This window comes from Branchiostoma lanceolatum, chromosome 8 (genome assembly GCF_035083965.1).
Source record: "Branchiostoma lanceolatum isolate klBraLanc5 chromosome 8, klBraLanc5.hap2, whole genome shotgun sequence".
NCBI classification, from domain to species: Eukaryota; Metazoa; Chordata; class Leptocardii; order Amphioxiformes; family Branchiostomatidae; genus Branchiostoma; species Branchiostoma lanceolatum.
Window position 1 is genome coordinate 7,967,352 of NC_089729.1, and position 16,588 is coordinate 7,983,939.

Consider the following 16,588-nt stretch of genomic DNA (forward strand, 5'->3'; position numbering starts at 1 on the left):
ACTTGGAGTTTTTTATTCAAGTTTCAAGCCTCATAAAATGCCCTGGATGCCTTTAAAGATGCTACGTCATGAAAATGCTTTGTGAATGTATTACTTCGGGGACAGGCTGTATGAAAATCAGCAGATAGATCACAATACACCTAACTGAGCCCCTCATTGTACCTTACATCTGTGACCAATGCCTCCATGCAGTTCAAACAAACATCGCATGGTTTTCTCTCATGAGCCACAGGTGAATGTTGAGATGATCCTGGTGAGCGTTAACATACAAATACGTGATGTGTTGATTAAAGGTTTATGGAATCAACTATACCTATACAGCATATCAAAATCGCAGGATCAATATTGAACTGAAAAAAATAGAAAATGTTTCATTACTTCCCGGGACGGCTCCCGCGTCCTACAACTTGAAACTATTTCATACTATAAAGTTAAGTATTTGTTCAAATGTTCAAACAAGCACAATGGATTAAACCACTGACTGAATTTTGTCAATTCTTTTCACCAACGTTACGTAGATAGCGCATCATGTTACGAGTACCTTCGTGATTTATTCGCATTCTGACCAACGTTAACATCACCTGAAAGCGTGCTGTGTCATACCAATGCTATATACATGTATACTTTAGGAACTTGCAGTATGGCACTTCAAATAAGTCAACAGGTGGATTCCTTCACTGTTACATTGATCTCCTCGTCGCACCTTACAGGTCTGCAAATAAGGTCACATTCATGAGTTTTTCGCCCCATAGGCTTACATGTTATAATACGTGTTTTACATGGGCGCGTTCGTAATGAAGGTATAGAAAATGCACCAATGTGATTCATTTCATGTTGAGAACATTTACCCTTGACCATGTAAAAAAATTGCCGACAGTTTTACTACATACAATCTCTTTTTATAGCAATTGCAAATTGCACTTAGCTACACCCCCAAAAAGGCACTTTCCAGCTGTAAGCGCACGACCGCATCACCCACAATGCCGGGCAGTGCACGTCCGACCTCGTGCGCGGCTGCCGAACTTTACCTGCTAATTTCTTCAGTTACAGACAAGCTTTCATCAGTTTTACGCTTGAGATCAGTTGGGCTGGCTAAAAGGGAAGTTCCCACCGATATAAACACACGTTCTTGCAGCCGTTAATTTTTTGGGGTACGGACTCTTTGCACATGAATGAGACCTTAATGCATCTATGCAGTTCCAACAAACATCGCATTGTTTACTCTCATGAATCAAAGACAGATGATGACATCATTTAGCGAAACCGTGAAGCTATCCCATCAGTCTGAGCGACAATGGTATAAATATCGTTTTACTAAAACAGACTTCCTCTTTTCGCCGACCTTCCAGTGGAACGAAGACTGAGCACTACTGGTGAGTATGGACTACTGCTTGCCGACTACGTCTGTGGATTTCCACACACCTTGACTAGTCTAATGTAGAGGTGCAAATATCCGAAGCAAGCCTTAGGACATGTTCTTCGGGTAATAGACCTACAAAAGCTCGGGATGGTCCTGAGACAAGCAGAGGCCAGAGCGGAATTGTAACTGCGTGGTTGACTAAATCTCAGTCTTGCACTCCTACAATTTAGAGTTATGTCCAGTAGTTGAATGAATGAATTAATGAATGAATGAATAGTATGAACTTAGATGGACGAAGTTAGACGACGTTAGAGCTAACTACAACAGTGATCGGGAGGAGGTCGGAAATTCGAAGATGGCGTCGCCGCATTGGGCTTGGGCCTTGGTGACGTGGCTGTCTTCGTACATGTAAGGGTGCGCGATGTATGGAAGCGACTTATGTCACTCGCATACAAATTGGTAACTGTTGCATATTTCTACACCATATGTTGATAGTCCAGAAGATGGGTACGCAAATGATAAAGAAGGAGGAGGGACAGAAAGTCGGACCGATGAAAGGATTACATTTATAGTGTTTTGCACTTTCATTTTCAAGGTACATTGTCATGTCACCTCAGAGTGGCTGACCTACGTACCGAAACTGGGAAATGTGTTCGGAATACGTAATGATCCGTGATTTGATAATGTTGTTACCACGTTTTAAAATAGATAACGATAAGCTAGAAAGAGCAAATACCCAGTGTCAACGATTTACAGTGGAACCACTTGAAGAGAGAAGAAATTCCTTCTGGAGATTGTGCATAATTAAAACATGACAAACAAGCTTGTAGGTGTGCCAGTCAATGAGCTCAAACTAGAGCCAGAAAGAGTCCTGATATACCTGTAGAACAGTACTGTTTAGTGAGTAAATGTGCTGTGCTTTAAGTCAAGGAACAGTTTAACAACTTTGGCTAACGGTTGTTCTACCTCAACACTAGTACTAGTCCTTATGATTCATTCATATACGTGAACTCACCAACACAAACATCACATTCAGGTTACATGCCAATTTTTATTTCTGAACTCCCAACAGTTCTATGATCTTATCCTCTTTTACAGTTCCTCTTTTACAGATATATATACATATATATATCTTCAGGGGACAAGTTTGTATAGATCGGTACATGTACATCAAATGAGTCAGCGCAGATAGATACCATTACTAATTAGATGATGACTCATAGTCATATTACCGAAACTAAAACCGACCGTTTCTGCACACCTCATTGGTCGAGTATGTAAACGTTTTCCATTAGTTTTCATACAGAATAACTGTGCGAGGGAATAGCTGACTGAAATTTCCTGTTCGACGATAAAAAATGCACAAAGTAGCTGTGTTTATAACATTATCCGCAGTTGTTTTTGTTCACTTGTTCTATTTCAAGTAAAACAGTGGTCAAAGAAGAAATAGACATTGCACCTTTGGTCTTATCCTAGCAACAATAAATAGCCCAATATGTGATATGTTGATTAAAGGTTTGTGGAATCAAGTATATCTGTATGGCATATTGAAATCGCAGGCCAATATTGAACTGAAGAAATAGAAAAGGGTTTCTTATTTCCCGAGATCCCGCGTCCTACAACTTGAAACTATTTTATACAATACAATACAGACAAGTATTTGTTCAAATGTTCAAACAAGCATAAAAAGATCACTGATAGATTTTGCTACATGTTACAACCCTTTTCACCAATGCTACGTAGAAAGCGCGTCATGTTATGAGTACCGGAACCTCACACTTTCATCACTTGTCTTCAGAAGCAATGCATGTGTACAGGATAATGCCATGTCTTCAGTTTGTATGGTCTCTTGTGTTTTACAGATTTAGCAGAGGATTGTCGACGTCCAGTTCTAAATAACGCAACAAACATTAGACATCATGGTAAGTACATTGTCTATAAAACTATTATCATGTGTACATACCTTTTTGCGTTTTGTCGCCTCTTACCTTCGATGCTAGCATGCTTCGATGGTACTTGGTTCAACACTGTGTCGCACACCATGACCTTATATGGCAAGACCTTCCAAAATTGTTGTACAGCCGTTGCCTTATATGGCAAGGGAGCAAGAAAAGCCAGGCAGGCTTTATTTGCATGACACATAGGAGGGCGACCGCATGTAACTACTACAACTGTTCGGAAATATCATTGCATTGTGGTTTCGGACTTTGATATCCTGAAAAATGACCATATTACATCTATACCACAAGATTGCAGAAGAAAAAAAAAGATTTCGTCAAGAAAACGACCAAAAATTGACATAAATGATACCATGTAGTGAGGTTAAAGCATTATGTGCAATGAAGCATAGTACACACTACAACTTAGCATAACTGGTAACGTCGTAGTACTTCGGATCCGGAAGATCCGGGATCGAGTCCGTGCATGGATTTTTTTTCTTCTTAGATATTAATTATCAAAAATATATATCAATATTATATTAATCTATCAATATCATATTTATGAATATCACATTTTATTTTTTATTGATAAATAAATAAATAAATATCTTATTTTTGTTATTTTTAAATATTCATTTAATATATACAAGGCTTTTGTCTTATGAACAGGACTTCATAGATTCCAAACCTGGCATTCGAATTTTTCTGTTCATTGTAATGGAAAATACCGTGCAGCGGCTCCTATGCGCGGTAAGATGATTCTTGCAAAACATTCGCCACTAAACTTCTATTCCCGATGTAAACAGAGGCTCCTGATGTTGTTTGCAAAACAGCGATCCTTTGTTACAGTAGCAAATGCTCCATTGTTCAGTATCGACTTCATTCAGACAACACGGACGTGGAAAGTGACGCCGCTCGGCACAAAAATATGGGAATTTTCATGAATTTTAGCAAAATTATCCAGGAAAATAAGGAAGAAATGTCGTAAATGCGGAAACCAGAAAAATAGGGATGAGGTAGCTGTTAATTGGTTTGAACACTTGTTTGACATTTGGTAGTCATTTTAGATAGAACCTTAGTTGTTATGAACTTCTATTTCACTTAATTGCCATAGTGCTGATGATTCAATGGTGCTTTTTCAAATTGTATGTTTTATTGCGTGCTATGAACATGATTACATCGATAGCTTTTATAATGAACCTATTGTACATTTTAGAAAAAAGTACAAGTTGTAGGCCAAGACCAGCTTTTTCAAAAGCACTTAAGTTAAGTGCCGTAACTTCAAAATTGCTTTCCCCAATCTGCCTTTCTCTATTAAAACAGTACTCCTTTCCCAAAATGACAATTTTTCTTATAGACTCAACAGCCCTTGAGTGACTTTCTCTGGCAGATTTTACTTCAAGAAAAGGGAAAAGACAATTCACACTCATAAACGTAGACAAAACGCCAGCTTTTTTTTTAAAGCACTTGTTTGAGAACCTTTTATTTTGCTACGTGTTTAGTCTGTTTCTTTCCACCTTTTTTCTGAACGTAGATGCGTTTGTAACTCTAGCACGACTCAGTATTTTGATTATAAACATAACGCGTTTGAGAATACATGACTTCTATCAATGATACATACTGAGATGTAGAATTCGTGATAGAAGCAGAAAAGGCCTTCTTGCTTCCTGCCTTCTTTTCCTCTTCAAATGCCCTTCACATTCCTACCCAGAGCTCGCGCCTTTTTTCTGTTCATTGGACTTGTACGCTTGTGTATTCCGAAACACAAGTATTCACCAATCGCTCTGTATATCATTTCTTGTAGGCTACTTGTCGTAACCCAACTGTCAGCAACTGCTGCCTTGGTTTCACCGACTTCCGCAAGTACAAGCTTCGCCGCCCGGACAGGAGTTCACCGGATTGGAACGAACAAGGTATCTACGCCATCATGGAGCCCGGCTTCACCTACTACAACCAGGAGAAGCCCATCCTGTACGTCGGCCGAGGCAACATCGGCGAGCGCCTGGAGAGGCACTTCAGGGGAACTGACGGCCAGGATATTGGAAATCACCTCCTCTCGAAGAGTGACATCGATGGAAGTCGCCACCAGCTCGACGGAATCAAAGTGCACTGGAAAGCAATGTGCGGAGATTGCCACAGGAAGCTAGAGGAGAGTTTTATCCAATGTGTTGAAAAGTCCCTGGGGTACCGCCCTCCCTACAATCGAATTGCAGGGAGTCACTAAGTAGGAAGAAAGCTCATGTCTTTCTACGTACCACATGAAAAATGGGATGTTTCAGCTTCGCATAAAGTAGGCTTATGTAACCAATTACAATTATATAACGGACGTAGGGCTACAGTGAGCAAAGTAAGCTGTAAAGGATAAAGATTTGTGGCGAAGAACGCTTAGAAATCATATAGTTTGCACAGTGGTGAGGCACTTACTAGTTATCAACTTGACCATGGCTATGATTTATCCTTACGACGCTTCTTTTTTAAAGCAAAGGCTTTTTGGCATTTATGAAATTTTAGCGATTTTTATCCTCCTAGCTCCAATAGAGACAGGTTCTAATGCACCAAGACATAGCGCTAGGACAAGCAATAGAATAAATGTGTGATTCAAATTAGATCAAATCATAGCGCCAAATGCATCTTGAGTAGACATTAAACAACCGAAGAACTCCTGTCGGAACACACTACTGAAAGCTTCTAACTTTGTATTCTTTTCAAGAAGCACTGTTAACTTTTTCCGTCGCTGAGTTGTTCAATAAAACATTCCTTCCTCGCTGACTTGAGTAATTATTTCATTATTCATCAATGGTCGCTTTCGGGTAGTCTACCGAAATTTAAGTCTGACAAATATCTCTAGCTGCGTATAACCTGGCACAAATTAAGAGAGCATGGCTTCATGAGAAACCATGCTCTTTTAACATTCAGATACAAAATCTGAGATAACCAATAGTGTGTATGTTCTTCCTTCTTTCGTGTTACCCAGTGTGCATGTCAAATACGGCGTATGTCGGGCTGTTTTGAATCTACGTAACACACCCATTCCAATAGGGCGGAAACCTCGCTGCCGGATCGCGCTGCGACCTAAAATTTGGCAGATCGCTCAACGAATTTCATCCATAAAACACGCTTTCTGTGTTTGATATCTTTCAGTCATACTTCTTCATTTTGCACGATATTGCAATTATGAAGTCAAGGGATATACAAATCCAATTTAGGTCACAGCGAGGTCGCAGTTACGATTACTGTGGAATGGGGCAATAAGGCACGCCTGTTTTCTGTGACTATGAACACCATTCCGGCAGATTTTGCAGGTCTAAAGGCCACCGCAACACATGTGAGCATTTAGCGGTTGTTACTGCAGAGTTACCGAGAGGGTTTATTCAAGTTCAATGTCCCGTGAAAGATTTAGGTCCGGAGTCACGTCCCAGGGCTGCCCTCTCGCCGGCGGCATTGTTGGAGAACGCCGGGCTAGACGGCTCGGACGTGACGGAATGTCGGCTGGGACATGATGGAACCTTCCCACAACTCTTCTAGCCTCCGTTGCAGACTCCATCCGACTGTTTTCATTTTCAAGTTACCGTTTTCTTACCACATTTTATCCTTATTGTTCCTTCTCGGCCAGCAATAAGAAAACAAAATGTTGTAAGAAAACGGTAACTTGAAAAATAAAACAGCCGAGAGAAGTCTGCAACGGAGGCTACAAATCTTCGGGCTGACCCGATGCCTCGCTCTGCCTCTGAGTAGTCCCTTAGCCTCCACCAGGCCTTCCTACGGGGGTACGGATCGTAGAATTCGACAACAAAAGGAATAATTGGCGAGTAGAGTCTGTCCACGGCAAGGTTAACAATTAATTACGCCTGCAGATGACAACCTATGGTGGCCAAACTCCACCGGCAAATATTCTCCATGTAGCCGGCGTAGTTAGTCTGGTAGAGACTAGTGGTCACTACACTTTCGACCAAAGCGTCAGTATCAAACATGCAAAGGAATGTTGCTGGTACACACCCATGATGCACAATAAAGGAGTTTTTGTTTCCTCATCTTTACCAAATTAGAGCTACAGTTCAACGAACGGTTTAGATACCGAAAAAATAGTCCAAGATATCCATGAATATATCATTCTACATCTTATTGGAGTTCTTTGGATGGAGTACAACTCTCTCTTTTAGTTCTCTTTCCGAGACCCTAAATGGCAGTTACTCTTCCAGCACAGGGAATACAATAAATACATGAATATCATAGGCACTCAATATATAGCTAACATAGGTAATAAACAAAGATTTCAAAATAACAAAGCTCATTTTACGCGCCTTTCGTAAAAGCATTTCGACAGGTCTTAAATTTCTTATCACAGACAATTAACTTCACGCCTCTTTTACGGAATTCGAAGAATGGTGAAAACTGTTTCATGGCACCGACACGAGATAATGCCAACATTCCGACATGTTGAATGATCGCCACAAAATCCGTTTATCCGCGTTCTTGAGTGTTTAAAGTAACTCGAATACCAAATTTACTTTATTGATTGTGAAGATAACAAAAAAGGCTTTGTCAACAAACCCTTGCGATGGAATAGATAGGACGTGCTATTCTTGCAAGGGACTCCAGACAAGAAGCAGTCTAGTTAAATAGTTGCTGCAGTTAGTGTTCCACTAGAACAATCCCATCTCGTACCTAGAACGTATCGGCGTTTCTGCTTTGTTTGATTTGGGTGTTGAAAATAGGGTAAAAAGACAACTTCAAGAGATTTACATTTGTCTCTATATTCGACTTCACCAATTCTAGAAGTAGTGTGATTTGAACAAACAAACAAAACAAAGCAACAAGAAATAAGTAGATATGAAATTCTAGGACCGAAATTCTACTTAAACGCTATGACAAAAGGAAAGCTATTTTCACGACCGCAAAGCAAAGAGACGAAAATTCAGAAGCTGTACGTTACAATATAGTGATAACACTGCTCGTTGGTCGTTTATCATATCAAGCTTCACATATCAAACATCTATAAGGAGCCGACAACAAGAACACTATGGAACAAGTCCTTTACATGACCTGTACCTCAAACGCCAAAGCAAGAAATACACAAATAAGAACTGTTCGCATTGATGCTAAACACTACAACAAATGTAATGAAATACAGAAATGATATTAAGTACATGTATAACTGAAATAGAAAAACTAAAGCGAGTGGGGAATTTAATAATAGTGGTAAAATTGATTTTGATAAAGGAAACCCAAACAATATTAGGGCCCGAAAGTCAGATTTTGAAAGTCAATTTATTTAGCAATTTCTATACATGATTAGTTCAAACAACACTATCACAATGTATAGCGACGTCCATTATGCACAAATACGACGTCGTTGGGATATGAGAACTCACTGAAAATCGTCGCCGGAGTTTGTGTAGGCTCGCGAAACTAATTAAGGGAATCATCGTACGGCACGTTTTCGCGCTGTTTTAAAATGCTCAAAGTATGAAGCTATTATGCAACTGTGATAAACGGTGTTAGTAAATGTCATTACCATTATAAGATATCAGCATTTTTTTATTTCCATATTTTGAGCCCTAATATTGCCTTGGTTGCCTTTACCAGTAACCAAACAAAACCACCAGTCTATCCACGTTCTGCACCATAAACACCGTGTACGATTCTCCTGTGTTTCTGTCGCTCATTAGCAGGGTTATCAGAAAGACGATCGTAGCCTTAGGGAAGAAACTATTGATGTAATCAATCTCAATCATGTCGTTTAGTAGAGCATAGCGAGCAGGGCAAAGTGTACAAATCCCTTCGTCAATGTGTATATTGTTTATCAGCGAAGTGTTAGTAAAGTTTTGAGGTTATATGAGGTTATTTCGATATCGTATGATACCTAGCTACAGTTCCCAAAGCAAGTTGTCACTTTCATTGCCATTGACTACAATCAAATAGAAAAATATTCTGCAAATACTCAACATTTAACACGTAACAGTTTATCGTGCGAGGCTGCCGTACCCGAAGTTCCCGATTATCCAAAATCATTAAACTAACAGAGCTTATGTGACAAATGTTGGAACAAAACAGATGTATTATACCAACCATGGGCCCTTCTATGCTAAACTGAGTGCGATACTATGGACGTTTACTGGATAATTCGTACATTAGGGAACATCTAACATCTTATCGACATGAATGTAACATTCACCGACGTCCGAAACCTTCTTAGTTAAAACAAAACGTTCCTGGGTAAGACTCTTAGGTATAGCCACAGGATTCTAAGAGCGGTGACCCATATCGCCTGATTAAGGTATTTTCCGTGATAACATTGCACGGTAACTATAGCGACAGGCAAGACAAGAGCCTTTAGATTTGTTTATTTTCCAAGGTACAGCTCGATTTATCAAGCTATAGCTCAAGGTAGAACAGATTAGTTCTACGTACTGAACTTGGAAAACATCCAATGTCTGCTCCACTGCGATACTATGGACCCTATTTAAGTCCGTTAGTACCTGGGTTATATACCAATCAATTAGGAACACGCAATCAACATCAGCTATGTTATGGGAGAGAGTGAGTGAGAGTGAGTGAATCAACATCGAAAGGTTTCGAACTTGCCCGTTGTGTAAAATTATGCATGTGTAGTTGTGCTGGCTTGGCAGGTGTATGTGGCGGGTAGGAGTTATACAACAGTTAGCGTGTCTTCTATAAGCATCTTTATCTGAAGAGGACGTCAGAAGATACCGTTACTGAGAACGACAGTAGAGAGACCGTACTTTTTTTAAAGATTGGAAACACTCAATACTCTCCAAGCATAGTGGTTTTTGACGTGTTTTTATGCGTTTTTGTCGGGCTTTTATTTGGTCCCGTTTTCTTTATGTCTCCAGACTCTTGGAGAGTAGGTAGTCACTATCATTCTGCTTGCAGCCTTAAAAACCATTCCTTTGGGTTGGCGACATAAAGAAAGAATGAAAAAATAGAGAGCCCAACAAAAGGCCCAAAACACGATACAAATCAGCCGGACCCATTCCTCTGCTTGGAGAGTAAAACAATATGTCACACATCATTCCTGTATTCACATCTAAACCCTTGAAATATAACGGTCACCAAATCACAGAACGCACGCGAAAGTAAGAAGTTACTAGTAATCAAAGAAGTTTCCTATCAGTTTTAATTCGTGACGGCTAATCGGCGATGTGGTTAACCGTTGAACGATAGACGAGACATGGAAAAAAAGAAACGCTCGCCGAGCAGGGTAGTCACTATTCTACAAGCAGAGGTTCGGCTCCGGCTTGTTTTTAAGTCTTTTACTAATTTCAGGCGTTTGTCGGGCTTTCTATTTGGTCCCGTTTTCTTTCTGTCGCCATGCTCCTGGAGAGTAGGTAGTGACTATCAATCTACTATTCCTCTATACCGCAATCACCATGTCGGTGTAATCAGCTGTAAGCTACAGAAAATAGATTTGAACAAGTGTGAGCTACTAAGCCCACGCACAATGGCTACCTCCTCTTCTTAATCTTTCATCTTTCCGTCTAGATGAAAACCAATTATTGTACTTTATGATTTATCCCCAGCATTGGTGCGATACAACGATCACTGGTCTGTTTCGGTGAGTCCAACGTAAAAATCAATGGCAGCGAATGCTCGTAATCGTACGTAACCTCTCACTCACTACCGCCACTCAGCACGCGCCATTGTGTGATGCGGGCCGAAAAATCTACTGCGTCACAACTTCATCCCCCTCCCCCTTCTGGCCCGTCTAAAAGGTAGGGAGGGAATCTCGGGGATCATTTAGCGAAGCCGCGTGTGTGTACGTGAATGGGTATATGGACAGAAGGTGATAATGATATTAACACCGAATCGTGTGAAATCCTAAGCGACGCCACGCCCCCTGTTGACATGGAAAATAGGGGTCATTACGTCACCCTGCAAGAGTCCGATTCGCGGGGAGATTCGCTGTTAAGCGCAAGGGGTGGTGGATCCAGTCAGAGCAGAGTGTGTCCAATATCTAACTCGCAGACATTGGAGTAATAATGATACTAGAAAAAGGGCATTGACAGTATTCCATCTGGAGCAAAAACAAACAATAAGTATGTATTTATCGTTTGTCAGAACTTGTTTTTTTCCTTGGAATTTTCAATACGCTTTTGACGGCATGAGCAAAACACAACAATGTGCGTATAGCCAAGCGCCAGTTGGCTCTGTTTGTCAAACAAACACGTGCATGATTAATACTGACAAACGCGAAACAAACCGGCGTTCAGAAAAAAAACAGCTCACACGCTTAACTCTTCAAAGTGGCTAAGAGACTACGTATTTTTCTTGTCACGAGGGAACATATTGCCTTTAAGTGACCCACTTTTGAGCAATAATTCTTATTTTTTGCTGGATAGTACGGTCGGTAAAACATTCAGGTCATACTCTCATAGCGCTGTTGTGCTTTCTGCTTATTTAAGAAATATAACTGTTAGGTTGGTGTGTCTACGGACATTTTCCATGGCTCCACCTTTGATACTAAACTAATTTTACCTACTGCGGTAACAGAACCTTGCGGCAGGCTTTGTGTTGGTTCTGGGGCGCTGGACAGTCGGCGTCCCCTGGGAAATGTTTGCCGCCGTGATTTATGCAGTAATCCGTGGAACAGATTAACCCGGGTCACGCCGATTATTCATGCCGCTCGGACAGGACCGGACACGGAGCGGACAGCGCCACAAATATCAGACGCCTGCCTCCAAAAACATGTAGATCTATACATGCCAACCCGCGCATTTTCTTCCACTACTGCCAATAAACATGCTTTTATTTCTGATGACACGGGTCGGATTCACATTCAACTGTGTACCTGGTCTATTGTTTGTAACAAAGGGACGACAAAAAGGAGTTACAACATGAGTTACATGACTACTTTGTGAGGATCCTTTTTGTCAGATAGAACAAAGTAATAAAAGTGAGGTGTCCCACCTCTTTTCGTGGCCCTGTCGCTGGTATTTTCTCACTTGTTATCTGAAACCGCACGAGAAAAGGAAATCATCACTCATCTAAAACGAAATGACCAGACCGTCAATTTTAATAATATCATGACTTTGACAAAAAATAAATTCATTCATATTTGTATACGTTAAACTATTACCTCTTCCATAGCTTACTGTCTGAAAAGTGAAATTAAACACATTTTCAATTACGTTGAATATATCTGTTCATCCGTGCGACTGTTCTACTGAAACAATGAATGTAATGTTTAATGAAAACAGAATTGCTGATGAAACAGGTATAGAATGTTCTTAATGTACGAAAAGAGTAGTTTGTCAAAATAGAAATATCATTTGTGTATCAAGTATCAGTAAAAAAAGGATATAATGACTTTTTATGTTGGAGTGAAATTAAATGTACAACTCCTTTTATTAGAACATGTAAAAGTATAACTAATTCTATGGTTTTAGGTTTTTATATTTTTGGCTATCTTTAGACAAACAACGGTTCGCCCCTCGACGATAACAGCTTGCGCTATGACGTTTCGAGCGTCACGTGAGAGTATTATGGGATGCACACCGCAGGGAATTCCAACATTGGAGGTCGGCAGCACGCAGCAGCTTTATCTGCCGAAACATGGAGCTGTCGGCTGTAGGGGAACGAGTTTTCGCCGCCGAATGCCTGGTGAGAAAAAGGATCCGAAAGGTGATGGCCGTTCCCTACATGTCCTCCGGTTTGTGTAGTTTGTGCCCGTGCACACGACAGGTCTGTCTCACTATCGGTGTGTTTTCTATTTCCAGGGCAAAGCCGAGTACCTGGTGAAATGGAAGGGGTGGTCGCCCAAGTAAGTACGTTCTAGGGATGGTTCGAGTAGCGTCCAGATTTGTCCATTTTCGCTGCCTTTTTCACCTCGCCCTGTCTCACCACCGACATGTTGTGTTCAGGTATAACACCTGGGAGCCGGAGGAGAATATTCTGGACCCCAGACTTCTCGCAGCCTTCGAAAATAGGTGGGTTTTGTGGGGGTTTTCTGGCCGCCTCCGCGTGCCCCATTTTCTAAACATGGCGGATTTGGGAGTTGAGAAGCTCATTGCATTTAAGTTCGGGAAATGGCCAGTCGGTGATTTTGTGTCTTTGTGACCATTTCAGCTTACGTGAAAGGGAGACGGGTGGCCACAAGAGAGGTCCCAAGCCGAAAAAGTTTCGTTTACAGGTAAAAATATTTTTCTGATTTTCAATCTCTTCCATTGAGAGACATATTGACTACTGCTTAGGCAAGCATTTCACATTTTATTCAATTATGCTACAAACCTCCTTTACAGTTGTTTCAACAAAGCCAAATGGTTGTGATGTTTATGTGTTTCTCCATGTTTTCCCTCCACAGATGAGACTGGGGGACGCTTCTGTGGCGCTCCCCGAACCTAACTCGGAAGGGTACGCGGAGCAGGAGGACCATGGCGGCCATGTTAGAACTGAGGAGGAAGAAGCACCAGGCAGCAGTCCTGACCAAGAGTCGTCCCAATCGAACGGGCTGGCGTCGGCCCGTCCTGCCGCTTCTCCGCCGAGTGAAGACGACCCAGCCCCGAGCCCGGCCGGGATGTCTTCTGGGAAAGACCAGCCTAGCCCGGGCGGGCAGCAGATCGCAGGCAGCCCGGGGAGAAGCCCGACTCCCGCCCGGCCTCCCTGGGAAAGGGAAACCCAACACAAAGGTCACTTCGGAGGGGCAACTAAATCGGCTGGTGACGAGATCTCGCTGCCAAGCCGGAGTCCCGCCGCACCACTAAATCACACCAAGGCCTCGGAGCGACCGGCCCCGCTTCTCAAGGTGAAGTCCAAGACGCACAAAGCCAAGAAACGGTCTAAAGACAAGCCCAAGGATCTGTCCGTCCGTCGGCGTGTGGGCCGACCAAAGGGGAAAAGCAAGAAACACAGCCATGCCGTCCCCGCCCCCACCCCTCCCACTCTGTCCCCCATCTCTCCACCCCACAAGCCTGATTCACCGCCAAACAAACCACAAAAAGACTCGTCCAAACGCAAGCAGCCCGTCTTCGAAATATGGAATCCATTTGAGGACACGGGCAGTCGAAAACAACAGACCGTGGACTCGCCCGCCAAGGCACGGAGCCCCCCACTTGCTCCCCGGCCGCCGAACTCCCGCCCCGCCGTGTGTCCCGCCCGGGCCGCGGGCTGGCAGCCTCCTAACGCCCTGATGAACCAGGTTCTCATCACGGACGTCACGACGGGGATGGTCACAGTCACCGTCAGGGAGTGTTTCACCGATAAAGGCTTCTTCAAGAACAGAGGAACGTGAACACGGAAGTTCCTGTCCTTTAACATGTGTACAGTCGTCCATTCTGAACAGTAATGCCCGCTCAGTAATGTCTCTGAGGAACGGTAACAGGAGGCAGTGTAGTGGCGCAAGAAACGCTGCCAAACGTCGTACAGCCAGTACTACAGTAGTTGTAAACTGTCACAGTCCGTACTATATTCCATAGTTGTCGTCTTGAAACACACGGTATATCTAATCGGCGTGAACGTTCTACGTCAGACCAGGCTCGCACATGTGCTAGATTGTGAAGGTCCACTCTTACACAGTATTAACTCCAGAAAAATTCAAGATATTGTTAGAGCTTAGAACATACGCAGGATAGTCGTGACTGAATATTATATAACAGTTGTAGTACTGACACCAAATGTTTGAAGTACTAGTGTTTGTCGATTTCCAAGAACACTCAGCGATTGGTTTGAAGTAGTGTTTGCTACCAAAAACGCTACTATAAAACGATTGATTTCAGATGAGAGCGTCTTTTGGAAATGTTGGTACTGTACAAGAAGTTTAAGAAGTGAGAGTGACAGCAAGGGACGAAAGCGCACTTGGATTTCAAATAAATAAGTGTTCTGATTATTCAAATGTATATCATATCGATATTCTTTTGTATTATAATGATCCTACGGCCATAAGTATGATAAGTATTTTTGCTATTGCCCCGGAGCTATGCTGTAAAATGTAACTTATATAGCTGTTCACACAAGCATAGAAGTCATTAAAACGGAAATGTCAGGCAATGTCTTGTATGCTAAGATGTTGGAGATCAACTACATAAGTGTAGTCTCCTTATTTATATATGGATGAATATTAAATCATAACGACATACCACGGGTTTGATGACTGGCTTCTTTTGAGTGGTTTTAAAGAATCGTCATATGCAAAGCTGTGGCTCTAGAAAATAATCCATACCTTTTCAAAGGAGAATCAGTAATAGACATTGTCGGGACGGGGATATTGGTATTATTTTTCATTGTTTTGATTTTTCCCAGACAAGTATGGATAAGGTGGTTTTAGATCTATCTTGTTTATTTTGCAAATATGAATGGAGAATATGAATAAGACTTAAAACTGGGTAATTTCACCAGTACTTTCCCTTAATCGCTCCGTTATCATATTTACTAGCCTCTACCAGGCTCCACAGGTCGCTAGAAAAATCGTAGAAATTGACCAAATTGCACGAATAACATGCCAGAAGAGTTAGTCCGCTAAAGAAGTTACAGTTGGCGACCGTGGATGGCATATTGGACCCTGTCTCCGTAGCCGACTCCCTTAGCATACTATTCACTCTATTTGGCCAATTTCTACTATTTTTTCAGCCATCCGCGGGGCCTGGTAGAGGCTACATGTCTACATCATTATGAGCACCGTTTCCGCGATAGTCACTTGAACAACACGAAGGTAGGCATGCTCTGGATAACGTCAGGGGCTCGCAGATAAATCGACACTGACGCTGCCAAGTGGACGTTTTACTTCGCCCTGTTACCGGACCTGACACCTCGGATTCAACACATGTGTCCGGCCGGCATATGATAGTAGAGCTCGCCTTGGTAGCGTATGCTCAAGAGAAGTTAAAATACATGATTAGCATACATTTTTCCTTGCGTGTGTGTGGAGATTGGGGTTATGCATGTCCCTGTAAGATACGAAGTATTTATATTGGGACGCTGAAAGACAGCAACGCCACCGCAGACGGGCGTGCATAAATCATCAGATAGCTTTTTTTTTTAATGACTTTTTGCTTATTCTATCAAAACGGAACATTGTGCGTTTGGTTCATAAGAAGTGTAGGCTTTTTAGTCACCCAGATGTGTATTTTGTCACTACCTATATAACTTGAACGAACAGTGGTTTTGTATACGATACAGGTGTCACGCGAAATTAGTGTACACCGCAGCAGCGCTGTCTGTAAACTTTTAAAGTCAAGCGTATCACGTGTGAAAGTGGTCTCTCTCCGTTTGTCGCCCCGTTTTTCTCAGCCTGCATAGTCCATGCGGGTCGTGGTTAAGATTTCACGCTGCACTA

General features: G+C 42.0%; 1 protein-coding gene and 1 long non-coding RNA gene across 2 annotated transcripts; both read left to right on the top strand.

Annotated features, from left to right (window-relative positions):
* Nucleotides 1–1,271: 1,271 nt before the first annotated feature.
* On the top strand, nucleotides 1,272–6,066 carry LOC136440762 (uncharacterized). Its single transcript, XR_010756708.1, has 3 exons — nucleotides 1,272–1,373; nucleotides 3,223–3,282; nucleotides 5,105–6,066. It is a non-coding gene; the product is annotated as an uncharacterized lncRNA (long non-coding RNA).
* A 6,721-nt stretch (nucleotides 6,067–12,787) lies between these two features.
* Nucleotides 12,788–14,660, top strand: LOC136440246 (chromobox protein homolog 8-like). The gene is made up of 5 exons (XM_066436157.1): nucleotides 12,788–12,942; nucleotides 13,038–13,081; nucleotides 13,182–13,247; nucleotides 13,387–13,450; nucleotides 13,622–14,660. Exons 1-5 carry the CDS (start codon nucleotides 12,874–12,876, stop codon nucleotides 14,546–14,548), a joined length of 1,170 nt encoding a protein of 389 aa, XP_066292254.1. The 5' UTR covers nucleotides 12,788–12,873; the 3' UTR covers nucleotides 14,549–14,660.
* Nucleotides 14,661–16,588: the final 1,928 nt, after the last annotated feature.